Consider the following 19,654-nt stretch of genomic DNA (forward strand, 5'->3'; position numbering starts at 1 on the left):
CAACACACACACACTAAACAGCACACACTGAGCAAGATGCACTCCCAGGTATGTGGAGGGGAAACAAACAAAACTCAAAGATGGGAAAAAACATAACCTCTGACCTCAAGGGACATATGTGGGAACTAAAAAGGAGAAGTGCTGAGGCTCACGGATGCTTTCATTCCAGTAGGTAATGTTGATATGTGAAGCCAGAAGTCCCCCCTGCCCCCCTGCCCCCAGTATCTTATTAAAGCCAGGCCTTGTTGCCAGTTATGCCTCATAGTTCCCTCCTCTGGGAGTTTGAACATAATGCCATTTCCCCTTCAATGAGGGGAACATGGTTGAGGGTAATTTGAGTGATTAGCCTAATCTGCAGGAAGGCTGCACGTGGAATTAAGTTAAGCACATTTGTACCGAGCAGCCGTGTCTGTCAGGCTGCTGTAAGGTACCTTGGTGGTTTTATACCCTTAACAGAAGCTGAGGGTTCATGGAAGGATCATTGGCTTTTATTACTCTGTTAAATGAAAGCTTATTTTTAAAATTTGACAATGGCCTCTGAGAGCTTTTGCTGTAGACACCATGTGTGGGGTGTGTTTTTACCCCAATCCAAAACATTGCCAGAGCTGTGTTCTCATGGAGGTGGCAGAATGTGGTGACGCAGGGAAGTTGTCCAGGTGGAAATTTGTCGGGCTGGCCAGTCTTTGTGTCTGTGAGGGGAGCCGAGAGAGTCCTGGGAATTCCGGCCTCATGTGTACTTGAGTCGAAAGAGGAAGTCCAGGTGCTTCTGTGCCGGGGGATGGGGCAGTTCCCAGCCCTTTTCCCCGGCTCCAGTTTGTGCAGTGAGTTGGACTAGAGGAAGGTATTGTTGAGTCTGACGTGGGGACACCCTCATTGACCACATGGAGGGTCAGTGACAGAGCCGACCATCAGATGCTAATGTCATCTCTGACCCATGCTCCCTCCCTGACCTCGTTTGGCAAGTGGATTCCCACCTGTGTCAGAAGGAGATGAGAGAACTTGCTGCGTAGCTGGAGGAATTAGCAATAGGACCGAAATTGTTAGATAGGACCGGAGTGGTTAATGCAAATATAACAGAAATATTAACTTCTAAAGCAAGTCAGTATTTCGGGCTATAAATAAGTATTTACTGTTCTGCGTCTACTTTCTTTTTTTTTTTTTTTTTTTTTTTTTTTGCTTTGAAACGGAGTCAGGAACAAATCTGCGAGCTGCTGTCGTAGTAGAAGGACCCAAAGTGCAGCAGATATGAAAGCCAGTTTATTTCAGTAATCAATATTTTTTATTCTTTTTCTTGTTAGATTTGTCTTCAGCAAAGAGGAAATTTGCAGATTCCTTAAATGAATTTAAATTCCAGTGCATAGGAGATGCTGAAACAGATGATGAAATGTGTATAGGTAAGTCATAACTGTGCTGTTTATCACAACTTCCATTGTCCTCGCGGGGTCATGGATGGGAAGAATTGAAGCATCATAAATTAAGAAGTCCATAGTGACAGTGGTAGCAGAGTTAAGGGAGGGTCAGGGACCCGGGGCTGTATCAAGTTTCTTAGAGCTCTGGGGTTGCCTCACTTTCCTGCCTGCAGGAGAAAGCTCGAAGGTTTGCAGTGGGGTGCTCCTCTCCACTTAACTTTAGTATTCTGCTCCTGGCTGTTGTGCTAGCCTTCCCCCAGCCACAGTACTAAGAGCTTAGAGCAAAAACAGAACACAGGTCGATGAGGGAAGAATTAAATAAGAGATGGCAAATGCTTGCTCAGGGACCGAGATCAGAATGCAGCCATGTTTTCTCTGGCAGTCTTTTTTTTTTTTTTAATTGAATTACCATATAAACTGAATTTATCCCAATGTTCCAGTTTTCCAGCTTCTTTGAGAATTGGAGAATCTGATCAGCTGGCCCCACATCCTGGCCTGGCAACAGTTGGCTGGAGCTATGTAGCCGCTGCTGCCTTCCAATGGGAGAGGGCCTCAGTGTCTAGCTCACACTGGTCCCCACTGCTCCCTTTTGTTTCCTTAAGAGGCCGAGGGTGAGGCTACCATTTATCACCTCTCTGTGCTGCTTCACTCTTCACCATCACCTTCTTTTGTAGGCAACGCTGAGCACAGAGGATTTGCAATGTCAAGGACACCTTTCTTTGCCAGGGTCTAGTCATTACACTTCATTCTTCTTACATTGGGCATCTTGGTTGACTCCACGAAGTGAGCAAGAATTGAGAAAGTTATACTGAATTAATTAAAGTTATATTGAATGAGACCCTGTTGCCATGCAAAGCGCCAAGGTCTGGGGATGAGCAAAGGCAGTTGGGAGACAGCTGAGAGCAGTGGTGAAACATGTCATTGGTGTAAATCCTGAATATATGGATGCTTTTCTGAACATTACACAAATGTCCCAAATATCCTCAGGGCTATTGTACTTACTGCCTATTGCCTTTGGGAATAATTCTAGGAGACTATCCCCATCTGACCGCCATGCTGCGAGCTGTATTGCATTAATAAGTGGCTTGGGGACTCAGGAGGAACCCAAGAGAAGCCTGAGATGTGGCTTCCAGTGCCAGCAGCACTGTTTGTTTTGTTCTAGCGCCAAAGAAAAGGTTGGGTTCTGACGCAGCCCCACAACAAAGGTTGAGGAGGTTGAATCCTGGGCAGGAAATCTTTCAACTCTGAAGCGGAACTCTGCCCCTTCCAGCCCAGGGCCTGGGAGCCAGCCAGCATCTCATCAATTCTGGGTCCTCTCAGGAACAGGCCGGTCTTTTCCTTGAAGGAAATCCTTCCCTAGCTAGTGTGCCAGGTGGAATTAACAGACATTTCTGGGTCATACTTAATGGTTAATGATTAAAAGACAAGGGGAGCCTTAGGTAGCATTTGACGTTAGGCTTTTGCATGTGCCAGGGGATTATAACCCTTAGCATGATAGCTGTACCTGGAAGACTCGTTATTCAGCTTCCATCTCATGGCCCCTTTCTCTTCCAGCAAGGTCTTTGCAGGAGTTTGCCACTGTTCTCAGGAATCTTGAAGATGAGCGGATGCGGATGGTGAGTACAGCGGGGCTGCTCTTGGTCCCAGATGGTGTGGTCATGTCCAGGGAGCACGGGATTTGTTGTGAAAGAGCTGGGTTCGCGTCCAGGCTCTACCACTTGCGTGCATTTGGGTTCTTGAGCAAGCCTCCTCCTCTTTGCAGAGTTTGAAGCCTTTTGTAAGTGAGAAAGGGTATGTGTACTTGGGTAACTTGAGAATGACTTCATTGTCCTCCTAAAGGTTCACTGTAAGGTATATACATAAGTCATATGACTTCTGGGTGGATCTTTAGATTATTTACTCTTTGGGGCCTTAGATTCTCTACTGGCAGGATGGGAACAAAGGTGCCCCACTCTGCAAGCCCCGCCCCCCACCTTGTGGAACTCATCTGAGTTCCTTTGGACAGCAGGGTCACTCCTTCACTTTTAATTCCAAAGCACCTAACACAGTGCCTACTGCTTAATAGGCACTCAATAAATGGGTACTTACTAAGCAGTGGTAGCTCTAAGAAGTTCTTCAAAGAGAGGCACTGTGCAAATTCAAGAATCAAATGCCGATCTCCAGGTTCTTAGGAGATGTCTTTTGTATTAGAATGTATTCTAATTGGTTCAGCATTAACAGCTGAAGGATTCTACATCCACAGGTTCTTTTGCATCTTCCCCTGTATCCCTAAGCCATCAGGACCGAGGCCTGAGTTGAACCCCCTTGCAGGCTGCATGCTGATTTGTCCGCGGAGGGGCTTCTCTCTAGGAAGTAGTGCTCCAAGGCCTGGGGAAGAGTCCATTAATGAACATTTTTCTTCTCTTTCCATACTTACAACTGATGGTTTGAGACTAAGGTTCTCATCTTAGTTAGCTAGGGCTGCCAAAATACCACAGAATGGGAGGTTTAAACAACAAACATTTATTTCTCACAGCTCTGGAGGCTGGGGAGTGAGTCCAAGGTCAAGGGACTGACTGGTGCGGTTCCTGGTGAGGGCCCTCTTCCTGGCGTGCAGATGGCCTCCTCCTCACTGCTTCCTCACATGGCAGAGAAAGGGTGGGGAAGCATGCCTGTTTCTTATAAGGGCACTAACCCCATCATGAGGACAGCACCCTTATGACCGAATTACCTTCCCAAAGGCCCTATCTCCAAATACTATCACATTAGGGTATTACAAGACAAACTGAGGCATATTCAATTTCTAAGAGTTTATTTGAGCAAAAATCATTTTGAATTGCACAGCACCAACCTGGGAGTGGTGAGGAGTGCTCTACCAACAGGAGCTAGGGGAAAGACTTTTATACAGAAGTTGTGGAAACAAAGCAAGGAAATTATATAGTTGGCTGTCTCTTAAGCGAGTGCCTTATTTGGGAAAGCCTGGTTGTTTGTGATTGGTTTTCCTTAAGCTTTGATTTCTTAAACTGGAGGCATTCACAGGCTTCGATTTTGGTTTGCTTATGTAGGCTATTAGGGCAGTAGAGCCACCTGTCTAATGGCCTCCTTGTTTAATTAATTTAACGGGTTAGGGCTTCAAGATATGAATTGGGGCGGGGGAAGGGGCGACAATTAAGTCCACAGCATGTACCAAGGCATTACGTAGCTACACATTTCTATTTTAACCCTCATGATGATTCTGTGAAGTGTTACCTGTATCATCCCATTGTCTAGATCAGGGGTTGGCAAACTGTGGCTGTTTGGGTACGTTCCATCTCAAAAGTTGGCCGACCCCTGGAAGAGCTAATCCTGTCCCTCACAACAATTTAAAAATTATTCGAGAGTCATAAATATATTTTTACAAATAAGGAAAATTTAAAGTAATATTATAAATGAAGCTATGATAGTTTTATTTTCATTTTCAATTTTACTTCAGAGCCACCTGTATGTACCCAAAGAGCCGCATGTGGCTCGTGAGCTTAAGTTTGCTGACCCCTGGTTTAGAGGTTAAGTAACATGCCCACGATTACACAGTTAATAAGTGGAATGGTCTGGATTCAAACCCAAGTGTGTGTTATACCAAAGAATGTGGGAATTTCTCTAAAACTCCAAACAGAGCAGAAGCCTCTCACCTTCTGCCCTGCATAGAGAGACACTGTTTTCCTTGGTTGCTGGTTGCTGGGTTCCTGAACCAGAATCGGAAGGTGGCGGCAGCAGCAACAGCAGGGATGCTGGTGGTTACAGGGAGGGGAAGGCTTGTGTGTTTCTGCACGTGCTGATGCCTCAGAAAGGGAAGTGATCTCTTGAGTCTGATTCTTGGCCGAGTTAGTATTTGGGGGTGGGGGTGGGAGGTGTGGTGAGCGAATCACGATGAATACCCTGCAGATTGCTATGACCCAGGGTCAGGGAACAATGACCGGATTATCCTTTTCAGCTTGCTTCTGCAATTTTATTATTAATGTCAGTGAATTTAGTTTCTCCTGTCTGCATCTGAGTGTCTGGCCATCGCAAGGCCCTTCCCCACCTCCTCGCCCTGTGACACCTTCAACATCAATTCAGCTCAGCTTATAGCCAAGCTGCACCTTCTTTAGGAAGCCTTCCCTGATGCCCTGGGATATGTGCCCGTCCTTTGTATTAATATCCAGTTCATGCCTCTGATTCTGCACTCACCACATTGTGTCCTGATAATCACTGCACGCGTCCCATAGTAAATATGCGTTCTTGAAGGGCAGGGAATGGGCTAATGTGCCCCCCAGTATCAGCACAGTGCTTGGAACTGAGTGGCAATTTCATAGTCATAGAATCTTACACCCAGACGGACTTTATCCCTCACCTCTTAGTCCCTCCTTGACAGATAAGAAAGCTGAAGGTTGACAGCAAGCAGTTAGAAGGCCTGGGACAAGGACTTGGGCATACTGTTGCCCAGGCGAGCAGTTAGTGCTTTTATTTATTTAGTATCTACCCAGGGCTGGGTTCTCAATCATGGATGCCCATTGGAACAATGCAAGTTTAAAAAAATACTGATGCCTGGGACGAAGTACAGAGGTTCTGATTTAATTGGTTTGGAGTGTGGCCTGGACATAGGGACTTTTAAAAGCTTCCCAGGTGAGCCTAACATGAGGCGAAAGCTGAGAACCCTGACTTAGGGGGCTCAGCACACCACTGTGAGCTTCAGAGACTTGCACTTGATTTACAGGAGACTTAAACAAGTAAGCCATTCAAGCCACATCAAATAACAATCAAAATCAAGCAAGTTAAACAACATTGCAACACTTGAGTTGTGGCTCGCTCTCAAAACTGACAAAAAGGCAAATGGCGATACATTTGGAGATCTGCCACCTTCTGTCCCTCACTTTGTCCAGTTAGCTCTTTGCTATATCCATGTGTGGCTTCTGGCATTTACTCTGTTGGTTTCATTGCGATGGATATGCATGTGGTTTAGGAAAATAATGCTTTGTTGCCATGAGATTCCTGAAATAATTAGTTGAGCAATGAGTGAGCAGTGAATGACTTAAGAGGAAAGATTGTAAAATATTGTACTGCTTAGAAAAGACTGTGGAATCTTAGAACTGGAACAATCCAGCCCACTCATTTTGTAGACGAGGAGATTGGAGCCCTGAGAGGTTAAATGTTTTGCCCATGGTCACACTGTTGGCAGCCAATCAAGAAATCAATCCTTCATTCATTTAGTCCTTGAAAAATATTTGAGCGCTCCTTTGTTTCAGCACTGTTCTGTGTTTGGGGGCTAGTGGTGGACAAGTGAGCCTTTACAAGGTAATGGTGTAGACATGTGCGTAGTGGCAGACCAGCTGCTTTATTTCTGAAGAAAACAGCTGGTGGGCGGCTGGGAAGTTTCTTTGGATTAAATTGGTGGTCACAGAAAGCCTCCCTAAAGAGGTGACCTTTAAGCTGAAACCTGAATTGCAGTAAGTAATGAGTCGTCCCCATGAGGATTTGGGGACAGAGCAGCTGAGGGAACAGCCCCATGCAAAGGCCTGGAAGTGGGACAGGTTTGGTACATGTGAGGTGCATTCTGGTGACTTCGTAGTTGGAGTGCAGGACCTGAGAGGGTGAGGCTGTGAGATGCAGTTGAGAGGCAGGCAGTGGTCCATACACACAAGTGTCCTGATCCCAGTCCAGTACTGGCTGGTCTACTTAAAATCTGACTGGAAGGTTTTCATGCCACCAGATGTGCAAAGATGCTTTCTGTTTGTTTGTCATCTAGACCCAGTGTTGATCTACTTTAAATATATCTACTTAAATATAGTGTAGGTGAATATGCGTTTACAAAGATGTCACCCAAAGCTTGAAATTTGGAACCTACCCCGTCACCAGTTTCCCTCTGCCTTCAAGATGGTTGCTTACATTTTTAGAGGTCCTAATTTTTATTTTTAAAGACTCAATCTTAATCATGCACAGGAAGAGTATCGTGTTTTGAACTGATGACTAGTTGTTAATTTGACATGCTGCCAGTTCAAGTGTTTTGAACAATGGCCACATGCCCAATGCTGCTTACTCAAATTTTATACTGAGACACGGGGAGGCATTTTGTGCCAGCACTGCTATAATTCTTTACTAATACTGCATTTGTGTCCCCACCGCCCCACTCCCCTCTGTTTTTCCTCACCAGATTGAGAATGCTAGTGAGGTGCTCATCACACCCTTGGAGAAGTTTCGAAAGGAGCAGATTGGAGCTGCCAAGGTGAGAATTTTGCAACCCTCGTTCTTGGATTTTAGGGCGGGGAGTCTGGAAAACACACACACCTTCTTTGGAAAATCTTCAGAAAATTTAAGCCCACCATCTTCAGAAAAACTTGGATGGATAAGCCTGGAGCCTAGCTCATCTGTTCTTGACAAGTATCTCAAGTGAGACTGAGTGGTCAGCCCCACAGCAGTCATTCTAGTATTTTGATAGCTAATCGTTTCATGCTAGTTCATAAATGGTCCGGAGGTAGAAACCACACCTCCTCCTTTGCGTTAGCCAATAGGTACCTGTGTGCTTGGACAGCATGGGATTGTGTTTATTGCGAGGTCTAGGACCCAGAGCTTGGAACACAGGTTGCAAATTGAGCCCTGTGGGCCTGAGGACTCTATTCCTAGCCCATTTTTGCTGTGTGTGAAAATGAGTTCTCTCTTGCTAGATCTTTAAAATTTTCAAGAGAAACTGAAAAGTTAGTTTTATGTGAAATCGCCTGGTTTAAAAAAAAATGTTGGCAAGTAATTAAAAATATGTGTTACACATTGTGCAGGTCAAATAGTGGGACTGCTTCAGCCCAGAGGTCACCCACCATTTGTTATCACTGACCTGGAAGGACTGTAGCCCACACTTGGCTGGTTCTAATAATGTGTTACAGAAAGAGCACAAAGTGATTCTTGGTCATTTGTCTCCGGGGTTCCCCTGCCCTGTGATAAATCACTAGGAAGCCCTAGCCAGTTTGACCTTCAGTAGCGTGTTAGAGGCCACTTGCAGGGGAAGATGTTTTCATTGGAATCAATGAAAGCAAAAGGATTTTCAAGATTTCCTTCCTGTTTTTCTGAACTGTGAGTCCTTCAGCCGTAGTCCCTTGCGCCCCCTGCAGGGAGTTTGGGGCAGCGTCACCCTCCTGCCTGTATAGATGGTATGGATTTTACTCAGTTGTGAAATGGCCATGAGAGGTAGTTGTAGGTGGGAAAACGATAACTAAAATGTAAGAAGTGGGGTCATCACCCCCCCTCTCCCAAGTAAGCGCATCTGCTTTCTGAAAATGAAAGAGATGATGTTCAGTTCGGTCAGGATGGTTGGCTATACTTTGAAGGAGGGACCACGGCAAAGATTCTTCTTCCAGCTCTACAGGACTTTCCTACCAATTTTACAGTTTACATTTATGAAGAAATTGGAGCTCATTCATTTTGTGTCAGGGAATAAGGAATGCATCATCTAAAGAGTGCCTTGTTCCATTCAGATTTTGTGCAAGACTTTGAGCAAACACAGTGATGGGTGAGAAAATGTCGTGAGTGCCCCTCCCGAGTTCTCACCTACACAGGCCTCACGAGCAACTTCTCTTTAGTGGCCTTGGGGCCTGTGCCTCCTACTCCTGAAAACACACAGCCGTGGCCCTGCAGGTTCTGGAGAGCTTTGAGGCTGAGGTGGAGCGGACCTCTTTATTGAGTCATCTTTCCAGTTGTCACTTCCCCCTCTGAGCACGGACGCCTCTCATGCTGCCTTCTTCCCTCAGCACTGGTTTGGATGTTACCAGTTACCACAGAGGAGGGTCAGAAGGCTGAGTGGGGCTCCCGTTGGGTTAATACCAGCGATCGTAATGACAGGAGCAGGTGCTTTTCCAGGTTGGGTGGGGGAGGGGGCTATTATAGATGGTGAGAAATACGAGGATGAAAAATTTCAGGAAAATGGTTGCTCACCAAAACATGTTTCCTCTCACACATATGCTCTCATGATGTGATGACGTTGCGGGTGATTGTTTATTTCTCCCCCTTTGTCATTTCCCCCTCCCCCCCGGTATACCTGTTGCTCTCCATGAACCCCCAAACCAGTACATTTATATCATAGTATTATGTGCATTTATGAGAAAGCAAAGTGTGACAACAAACTTTCTACTGGGGAACCTAGGGAGCAGACTCAAGAATACTTAAGAGCAAGCAAGGGCTCTTCAGCAGCAAAGTTAAAGGTTCTGAACTCAGTGTGTGTGATGCTAAAATTACCCTTCCTCCTCCTCTCCCCTCTGGTGCTGCTGCCGTTGCTATAACAACCTGTTGCTACTTGCAGGAAGCAGAAGTTAGAGTGTGGGGTGTGAAGGTGGCCAGGGAGGCAGACTCCTTCCTCCCTGTGCTAATGTGGCCTCTCAGGAGCAGGGCAGCACCCTGGGTGGAGTTTGACATAACCGTGGCCCTATGTTTAGAGTTCTGAGTTTGGGGGAGTTTGCAGCCCAAGTTGGGCTCTACCAGTGAAAGTAGAATAGACATTGGCAAGCAGTGGATAAGAGTGGGTGCTAGAGCTAGACTGCTTGAGTCCACATCTCACTTCTGCCACTTGCACGTAAACTTGGGGAGATTACTGAACCTCTCGGTGCCTGTTTGCTGAGTCATTAAACGGGGATAATGTTAATACTTACCTTGTGGGGCGGTTATGAGGAAGAAATGAGTGGATCATACAAAGTGCTTAGAACTGTGCGGGTCACACAGTCATTTGATGTTAGCTGTTCTAGTGAATGCGCACAGTTCATTCATTACAGAAACATGGGGAGCCTGCTCTGTGCCCCATGCTCATGCGTGATGGAGAATTGTGCTGATGAGGTTGCTATGCTCGTCGTGTGGCTAGGGAGAAAGCCATTAGGCACAAAGTATAAGTAACCATGCCATCTCAAATTGTGGTGGTGTTATGAAGGGTGACATGAGACATGGGACGTGGAAAGCACGTGGTCTTAATAAGAAGGAGGTAGATTTAGATGGTGGACCCCATCACCGCCACCACCACCACCATCACCATCACCACCATCGGCATCATCATCATCATCATCATCATCATCATTCAGCGAGACTCACTGAGCCCCCACCATGTGCCAGTAGCTACTAAGAATTGTATGTGGTTTATCTCATTCAGTCCTAACCATCCTGTGAGGAGGTGGGTATTCTTATCCTTATTTTATCAGACAGTGTTTGGGCTGAAAGAGGAAACCTGAGCAATTATCTAGTTTATAGATGAGGGAACCGAATCCTAGATAGGGGCATGACTTGTTTAGAGTTAGTCCAAACAGCGCTGAGAATGACTTGCAGGATCCTAACTCTGTCCTTTATCCACTTAGCCACCCACGGTGGACTTCCTGGAAGGTGAACACCATCTTGTCCCTGAGTGACTTGAGTTACCACCCTCCCATCTTCAGAGCATTACGTAAATCTTAGTAGAGTTATTCCCGCAAGAAGTGTTATGGCTGCTTCTCAGGACAGAGCTGCCTCCCTTCCTGTTACTTTGGCTGTCCTCTTGAGCATGAATGTGGAGGCTTGAGTTGCTAGAAAGCCACAGAATGCCAGTGACTCATGTTCCCCAGCCTTTTCTCACCCCTGGCCATCTGGACTGTCCCGGCACAGGGTTCTTTCTGGGGTTCGTGACAGGGCTGGTGGAGTGGCTAAGTGAGCATGAATTGGGAGTTGGAGCCTCAGCTCTAGGCTGCTGGTGTCTATAAAGGAAAAGAGTTGCTTGAGTCACGTGTCTTGCCTGCGCCTCTCCAGTTTGAAGGCGTAATGCCTCCTCAGGCTTTTTCTTCATTTGCTTCTGCATGTTTAAATTGTTCTTGTATGTAAGTCGTCTTTTAAGCAAAACTCAGATTTCTAGAAATGGATATATGTCAGCTAAAATTGGGTAGATGGATGAGTATGCCCCCTTTGTAATGCTTAGAAATTTGCCTTAGATAAATGGTGTCTGACATTGCAGGAGCTTGTCAGGGTGTCAGGTGAACGGCTTCTTGGTGATTCCTGGGCCACTTTGACTCCGAGTGTTCTGTCCAGGGCATTTGCACTCACTGCTCTCCTGCTCTAGAAGCCTCCCTCTACACCTCACGTGATTAGCAGGCTTAGCTCACACCTCCCCTCCCCAGCGAGGCCTCTGCTGAGTATCCTATCTGCAGAATCTCTGTGACTGTGCCCTGTTTGTTTCCTTTGCAGCCCTTGTGGCTGTCTATAATTACGCTGTTTACTTGTTCAGTGGTTAATTGTGTTTCTTCAAGGAGCGTCCCCACCACAAGGGTCGGGACCACTGCTGTCTTGTGTTTCAGTGCCTCAAGGAGCCTAACAGAGTGGTTGCATGTCATGTGTTTGTTGAATTAATAGAGATGTCTCTGAGCTTCCTGAACTAGCTGCAAAAGTATTTCTTCTCCTTTTTGGAGTTGCAGAAAAATATCCCCTGTGGGCTCCACGTGAGTCAAAAGCAGGAATGATAAACTCAGTAAATTTGATCCCGTTGATCAGGCTAGTGCTGACCTTCCAGCTCCCTTGCCTACCATCCCCATTGGAATGTGGAAGGAAGAGGCGCCTGTGACAGTGTGTCTCAAGTGTGGTGGAGACGTGGGCTTTGGAGGCAGCTGGTCCTGGGCTTGAATCCCAGCTCTCTCATTCTCTGCGACTTTTTACAAGTTACTCTCCCTTAACTTTTCCTCATCTGTAAATGGGAGATAAAAATGGAACCTCAATGACTCAGTGACGTTGTGGGAGAGCAGGAATTATTCTGCATATTATGATATGCATATTATTTTTCATTTTGAAAGCAATTAATAAAGGATAATAAAAATCTCTCAAATGGAGGAAAAAAAATATCACCCATTATTCCATTTCCTTAACTCAGGTATTTTCATTGAAGTATTTTCTCATGTAATCCTTGTCTATAGGTAGACTCGCTGTGTAGGATGCATCAAGTTTGCAGCATGCCATTACTACTTTGCATTATATTGTGAGCATTTTACGTATGACTGCCTAGCCTTCCTAGTTACAGTTATTGGATGTCCCATACTTGCATTATCCCAAACCCAACCCTTGGGCAGCAGTGTTGCTGCTGGCTTTTGTTGTTGTTGTTATAAATGATGCTGCAGGAACACACTTGTGATGATAGTGTCTTCTTTGTTTTGAATTATTCCTCAGCTGAAAGACCCATATATGATACTGTTGGGTTGTCGGAAAAGTCATGACGTATTTTTCTATGTTTCTTGTTGCAAAAATGTGCTATGACTTTTCCGACAACCCAATATTACATCAAGGGATATTTAAGTCACTATATTAAGCACTTTTTGAACACTATTAAAGCTGGATCTCCCTTGGTCTAGAGACTTTTCCCATTTAAGCTATGTAGATCTTCCTATGGGCTTAGCGCTCTAGGTAAGTTCCCTCCTTCGTTTGGCTTTGAACATCCTTGTGTGTTAGAAACTAGACATTTCTGTTGAAGCTCTTAGAAGGTGGCGTTCTGACTTTGGCGCTATGAAATATTGGTATTGACCTCGTTTCAGGCGTTGCGGTGGTGCCTCCACAAGAGCCACCGGGCTATTGGTGGGTGGTTGCTGGGTGTAATGGGCATTATTTGAAGAGTAGGCACTGGGTGTTCTGCTGTTGTTCTGTGGTCTGAGGGAATGATGAAGCTGTGAAGATGAGCAGAAAGACCCTGACCCAGAGAGCCTTTATTTTTGCGACATTTCACTCTTTTTCTCTTTTCCTTTCTCCTCTTCATGCCAGGAAGCCAAAAAGAAGTATGACAAGGAGACAGAGAAGTACTGTGGCGTCTTAGAAAAACACTTGAACTTGTCTTCCAAAAAGAAAGAATCTCAGCTTCAGGAGGTAAGAAACTTTACTAGTATCGTGAATAAAGTGTTAATTTTTACGTGGTGCTGTGAATAGGATGTGTGCTGGTTGTCTTTGCCAGAAAATCCTAGGTTCAGAAGAGACCTCGGAAACCAGCAGTTTGATGTATTTTTGCCTGATGTGGGGACTGTCGTATACTCCCACCACCCACATCCTTTGTGTCTGTCCAGTGTGGCAAGGTCGGAGGCACACACTGGTCAAGGTCACCCGCCTCGCTGGGCAGTGCTCCTTACCGGGGCGTGCTTCTTCCTTTCAAATTGAGCTTTCTTTTTCTGTTTCCCTTACTTGATTCTGTACTCTATTACCTCACCTTTTGACTTTCTGCCGTAGGTCAGTGATTTGAAATGTTAGCATCTGAAACACTTCGGTCATTCTTCCTTAATGTTAATTTGAAAAAATTATTTCAACCCCGTACTTGACATTAGTTTTTGGTGTTTTTTTTTTTCCTTTTTCTTTTTAAGCAGTATTTTGTCACTCATATGGTTTGTGCTTCGGTAACCTTGTTCCAGAAAACTAAATTCTCTCATATCCACCTGAGAGAGCACAGTGTAGGGACCTAAACACTGGCTGGCAAAGAGATACCTCATTTCATGGCCTGCTCTGCCATGTAAATCACTGTGTGACCTGGGACAAGTCCTCATCTCTCTGAGCTCTTAGTCCCTTTGTGAAATACTCTTAGAAACAGCTGTCCTGCCTACTTCCTGTGTGAGAAGGCAGATGACAGCTGCTACATGGATAGAGAACGTTAGTTATCCCTGTGACTGGCCTGCTCTTCTCCATCCCGTTTCCAAATTGGAGGGTACTCTTTTTGACTGCCTTAGTCTGTGTGGGCTGCTGTAACAGAATACCTAGGCTGGGTGGCTTTAAAAACAATAAACGTACTCTCACAGTTCTGCAGGCTTAGAAGTCCAAGATTAAGATGCTGATAGATTTGGTGTCTGGTGAGGCCTATGCTCTAGTTCATAGATGACTGTCTTGCTGTGTGCACACATGGCGGAGGGGTGGGGGAGCTCTCCAGGTCTCTTTTACAAGGGCACTGATTCCATTCCTGAGGGCTCCATCCTCGTGACCTAAGCACCCCTAAAGGCCCCACCTCCATATCCTGTTACATTGGGGATTAGGTTTCAACATAGGAATTGAGGGGGCACAAACATTCAGTCTGTAGCATGGACTTTGCCAGTAAATGTCTTAGTGTACATTTTTTCATTATGCTCTTTTGTTACAGTCCTTTGTGTACTTGTCTTTTACTTATTCATACTTTCTAAGTACTTTAAGGGCAAAGAGTGAGCTCAAGGTCTTTCTTGCAAGTTCTGGTCTGTTCTCAAGCATTGCTTTTTGGTTGAACTTGAACCGAATTAAATTATATATAAAAATCTAATAACGACGACAATACTTTTACTAACAACAACAATAGAAGCCAATATTTATGGAATGCATATTTATGTACCAGGTACTGTGTTGAGCACTTTACATGGAATCTTCTCAAATCCTTACAGCCACCCTTTGAGGTACAGGTGCAGTCCCTCTACTTTACATATAAGGAAACTAAGGCTCAGAAATGTTTAATAGTCTGCCCATGGCTGGTCAGAGAGGATTTGAACCCTGGCTCCTGACTCTGCAGCCCTTTGCTTCAATCCAGTATGATGTTCTACTTCTCTCTCCATCCTGGGAGGGAGGGATGGTGCTCCCCTGCCTGCCTGCCATTGTTCTTCAACCTGAGTGTCATGCAAATAGAATTGACCTAGATGGCGGCCTTGGTGATCATTTGGTTGAACCTCCTGGAATTACCTTTGAAGGCACTGTGGTTCTGGTAGAGGTTAAGTGATTTGCTCAAGGTCTTCCAGCTCTTTAGTGATGATTTTCTTCACATTTATTTAAAAAAAATCAAATTTTAGAGACAATATTAAATACTTAGTACACATTTAATGAAATCCACGTCCTTTGATTATTCAGAATTGCTCCATGATTGCAGGGCTCTCAAATACTTTGAAATTCTAGCCCATCCCTAGATCCTGGTGGGTGAAATGATAGGGCAACCATGTGGGATGACACTGCCATCTAGTGGGTGAGTTTTTAAAGATCAGTGTATTCTTCAGTGGCTCAGAAGCTGGCTTCAGAGACAATATTCATTCGTTCAACAAATATCCACTGGACACTCCTGTGAAAGCCTGTTCAGGCACCGGGTGTACCGTGGGGACTGAAATGAATGATCTGCCCTCATGGAACTTACAGTCTAGGAGAATGCCTCTTTTCCTAGAAAGCACAGCATGGTTGGTGGGTCTCAGACAAGCTGGTAGATTAAGTTTCTCAAGGAACAGGCAGGGAACCTGTCTTGAGTGGTCTGCAGAGTAGGTTGGAGTCCTGGTTGACAATTCCATTGCCGGGGGAGCTAAGGACGTGGTGAATTCCATGGCCCAGATGAGCGGGGCACTGGTAGGAAACATACCATTCCACCTGGAATTCCATCTTCCTTGCCCTTTGGAAATGCATCTAGTCATGTGTTTCTTCTGGGTGCTGGGGCCTGATGGCCTTGTAGAGATCAATTCATTCATTCCTCGAGTATCTAGTGAATACTTACTATGGGTCAGTGACCATTCAGGGAACTGGCATAGAAAAATGGAAAACGAGACAAAGTCTTAGCCATTATCGACTTTATATTCCAGTAGTCAATATACAAGAGAGGAATAAATAAGAATTTCACGTAGTGGATAGGAAATAAACTGGGAGATAAGGTAGAAACTCCCTGGGGTAACGTATCCAAAATAATGTGGCTGTTGAAGCCTGCTCTAAAGAGGTAACATTTGGACGGAGACCAGAAGGAGAGAAGGAGGGAGCTAAGTGAACACCTAGGGCCGTGTTCCATCAGTATGGGTTCCATAAAACCTGAATTACTGGGTCATGAAATAAGAGTAGAGTAAGCTGGAACAGAATGGAAAATATGAACGTGTATTAACTTAATTATAAATTATAAACGTATGTTTATTAGGTCATAATACACGAAGTATTTCTTACTGTGCATTGAAGTTAAAAAAAATCGAATGTTTATGTAGAGGAAGAGGTTTTCAGGTAGAAGGAGCACCAGGTGCAAAGGTTGCATGGTAAGAAAGAGGGTTGGGGTTTTGGAGGACAGCAAGAAGCCCAGAGTGGCTGGAACACAGTGCGATTGGTATGAGTTGGGAGGAGCTAAGGTGGGATGGGCGGGCAGGCCATACCCGGTCTTGTGGACCATGGTGGAAGCCATAGGAAGGCACTGAAGTGGCTGCGAGAACGTCTGATTTAGGCTTTAGGAAAGGTGTTTTGGCTGCTGGGTAGAGACTGGATTAGAAGGAGAGGGGTAGAGAATGAAAGCAGGGTGAGGAGTTAGGAGAGGAGTGTAGCTACCGGAGATGACGTGGTTGGCTTAGGGTCGGAGCAGGGATTGAAGCCCATCTGTTCTGACATCCATGGTGATGATAAGTACCAATATGCACAGAGCACGTCCTGGTTTTCAAAGTGTTCGTGTCCTTTAGCTCATTTTCTCTTTGGAATAGCTCTCCTCAGAGGAAGGGCAGATACTATCATCTCCGTCCTCCAGGTATGGTAAAGAAAGACCCAGAGAGAGGGCAAGTGACTTGAGCCGGCCTCCCCAGCTAGAAAATGATAGAACTGCAATTCCCAGCCCAGGCGTTTGCTCTGCCACTGACTCTCTGACTGATACTGGGCTCTGCTGTTTTTCTCAGAGGACTTTCCTTTTGGCTCCTTCCTACTGCCTAACTGCAGGAGGCACTTTGCAGATGTTCAGAATGACGCCCTTTTCAGTTTCAGCCTCTGTCTCAGTCAGCAAGCCCTACCAGGGAGGATGTGTGAGGGCTGCGGGGGCGTCAGGGAGGTAGATGCATGGTGTAAGTTGCAGGATTTGCTTTACAGAGGAATGAGATGGGCCTTCGCTGGCAGGAGCCCAGGCGAAATGTGTGTCTGCCCTGTGGTCTTGGAGAGGGGGGGCGCAGCACTTGCTGAAACCCTGCGTCCAAATAAACAGTAGTCAGTACTCAGGTATCAACTTCCCCTTCAGGCTTAGCCCTGCATTTTGGTTTTATTCAGCAGTTACTCAGCAGGCTGACTTCTGTGTTTTAACTTGTGAGTTGCCCTGGGAGGAAGTTGCTAGCAGATTTGAATGAATTCCTTCATCCTGTTTCATAGCATCATGCTCTTTATCAGAGTTTGTACTTTTCTATTTATTTGCATGCTTATTTGATTAACATCTCTTTTCCTGACTATGCTGTGAGTTCCATGAAGGAAGTCCCTTTTTGCTCATAATACTTGAATGAATGGAATGAATCATTTGCCAAGTCCTTAAGATGTCAAGGTAGCAATACCATATTTGATGTAATGGAAGGGCAGGTCTGTCCTAAGTTCCTCTTCAGGAGCCTTGACAAAGGAACCCTGGAAGACATAGTCCTTCAGGGGCTTTGTCCGTCTTTGTAAAGTTGTTATAGAATGGTTTCTGACTCCTTCGTTTCTAAAGAAAACAAGTGTTTTGTTTCCTATTAGTAGGATATTACTTTTTATTAAAAATTTACTTTTTTTTTTTGGTCAATGAAATGTGCTTTCAATGTAATTATCTGCTTTGAAAGAATGAATTGACACAGCCACATTGTGGAAAGGTTGAGCGCATTCTAGTGATAGTGGAAGTCCTGACCAGCCTAGCAGTTTGCTGCTCCATAGCATTTTCTCCCCTGGGTTCTGGAACCGAGATCAGTGCTTTAATTGTCCCCTGGAAAGGCCACACATCTGCACAGAGGGAGAAGTGAGGTTCCCAGGGAACAGTGTAATTACTCTGCTTGGAATAAACTGACAGTTCTCCCTGGACACCAAGAAAGCATTTGGGACTCATGAAAATGTCCTTTTCTGAGGCTCCCTGCCCTCTGACAGTTGATTTGTTCATTAGGAAGGATGGATCGGAGATGGCCCTGCAGGTTTCCTTTTTCTCTGTAGCTGGAGCTCGGGTCTGCCCCAGTGTGTGGGAGGCAGCACTGCCCAGTGGCTTAAGGACAACCAGGGGTCTTGGAGGCACACGGACCAGGACAGAAGTCCCGGCTCGGCCCGGTCCCAGCTGCGTCATGTTCCTTAATGCCAGCAGACTTCATTTCCTCCTATAAATTAGAGGGGAAGATAATATCTTCTTTCTAGGAATTTAATGAGGGTGAATAACTAAAATTAATGAGGTTTGAATAAGGTAACGTGTGTACAGCTATGGGCACAGAGCCTGGCACACAGTTAAGTGCTCAGCCGACCATTATCGTTACTCTTTATTTCTGTTTCATGCTCTTTGATTTGTTTTTTAAAACCATCTTCAGAGATTGTTTTTTTCCCCAGCCTGCTTGCTAGAATGCTCTTCTAGGTCCGTGCCTTGATTTTTCTCTGGAATTCCCTCTTGTTTGTAGGCAGACAGCCAAGTGGACCTGGTCCGGCAGCATTTCTACGAAGTGTCCCTGGAGTATGTCTTCAAGGTGCAGGAAGTCCAAGAGAGAAAGATGTTTGAGTTCGTGGAGCCTGTAAGTAGATGCTGTCTTGAATGGGGTACCCACACTTTCACCCCCCCCCTCCCCCCTCACACCAGCTACCTAGATGACATGATGCTCTGTGTGGTTGATGAACAGGTTGACTAGCCCTGATGCTGTGCCTTCTGCCGAAGAACAGGGCTTTGTCATTCTGCTTCCCTGGCTTTTCTCCTATAGCCGTTCCTGTACAACCCCAGACAGCGCAGTCAGCAGTGGTTGCTTCCTCTAGCCACCCTGTGTTGTCCTATTTGGTTTGCAGATGGAAGGAAAGGAGGGGAGGAGTTTTCATCTTGCCAATCAGTCGTGATTCTACCTTAACTTTTCTGCCGTCTTCCTCTTTCCCTCAGATAATCCAAATGTGGTAGTAACCCAAAGAAATCGGGAAATATAGATAACACCTTTCTCTTTTTGCCTCCTGAGTTCAGAGTCCCCCTCACCCCGTCCGTGCATTAAAAGATGCCATATAAAATGATTTCTCACTATAGGTTTGTAACAACCAAGCAGTGTGGAGAGTCTGCTGAGTGGGCCGTGATTGGATTTGGCCGTGGGCAGAGTGTCCCCGTGGGAATGAAAGGTCGTAGTGTGGGAACAAGCCTGGCTTTAGCCCAGGCGTGGTTGTGGTTTCATGCACACGAGGTGCTGCCCTGCCCCGCTGTGGCACTGCCTTCAAAATCTGCAGCAGGGAGACCTCGTGGAAATACCAGAGAGCACATAGGCCTCAGTCTAATGCTCTTGTAGGCCTTGCATTTTTCAGCCAAAATGCAGCCTCTGATTTAGACCCAGGCCCAGGGTCTCTACACAAATAAGACTCTTATCTGCCTAGATTATAAGACAGTGATTTTCTTAAAAATAAGA

General features: G+C 45.5%; 1 protein-coding gene across 5 annotated transcripts in view; it reads left to right on the forward strand.

The window, feature by feature from the left end:
• Positions 1 to 19,654, forward strand: part of ARHGAP26 (Rho GTPase activating protein 26) — a 426,643-nt gene that overhangs the window by 101,085 nt on the left and 305,904 nt on the right. For all 5 annotated transcript variants that reach the window (XM_019663136.1, XM_019663126.1, XM_019663152.1 and 2 more), the window contains exons 2-6: positions 1,299 to 1,394; positions 2,964 to 3,025; positions 7,555 to 7,626; positions 13,134 to 13,235; positions 18,683 to 18,793. In XM_019663136.1, coding sequence (XP_019518681.1) covers positions 1,299 to 1,394; positions 2,964 to 3,025; positions 7,555 to 7,626; positions 13,134 to 13,235; positions 18,683 to 18,793 — 443 coding nt within the window. The remainder of the gene's footprint in view (positions 1 to 1,298; positions 1,395 to 2,963; positions 3,026 to 7,554; positions 7,627 to 13,133; positions 13,236 to 18,682; positions 18,794 to 19,654) is intronic.

This window comes from Hipposideros armiger, unplaced genomic scaffold (assembly GCF_001890085.2).
Source record: "Hipposideros armiger isolate ML-2016 unplaced genomic scaffold, ASM189008v1 scaffold_11, whole genome shotgun sequence".
Classification (NCBI taxonomy): domain Eukaryota; kingdom Metazoa; phylum Chordata; class Mammalia; order Chiroptera; family Hipposideridae; genus Hipposideros; species Hipposideros armiger.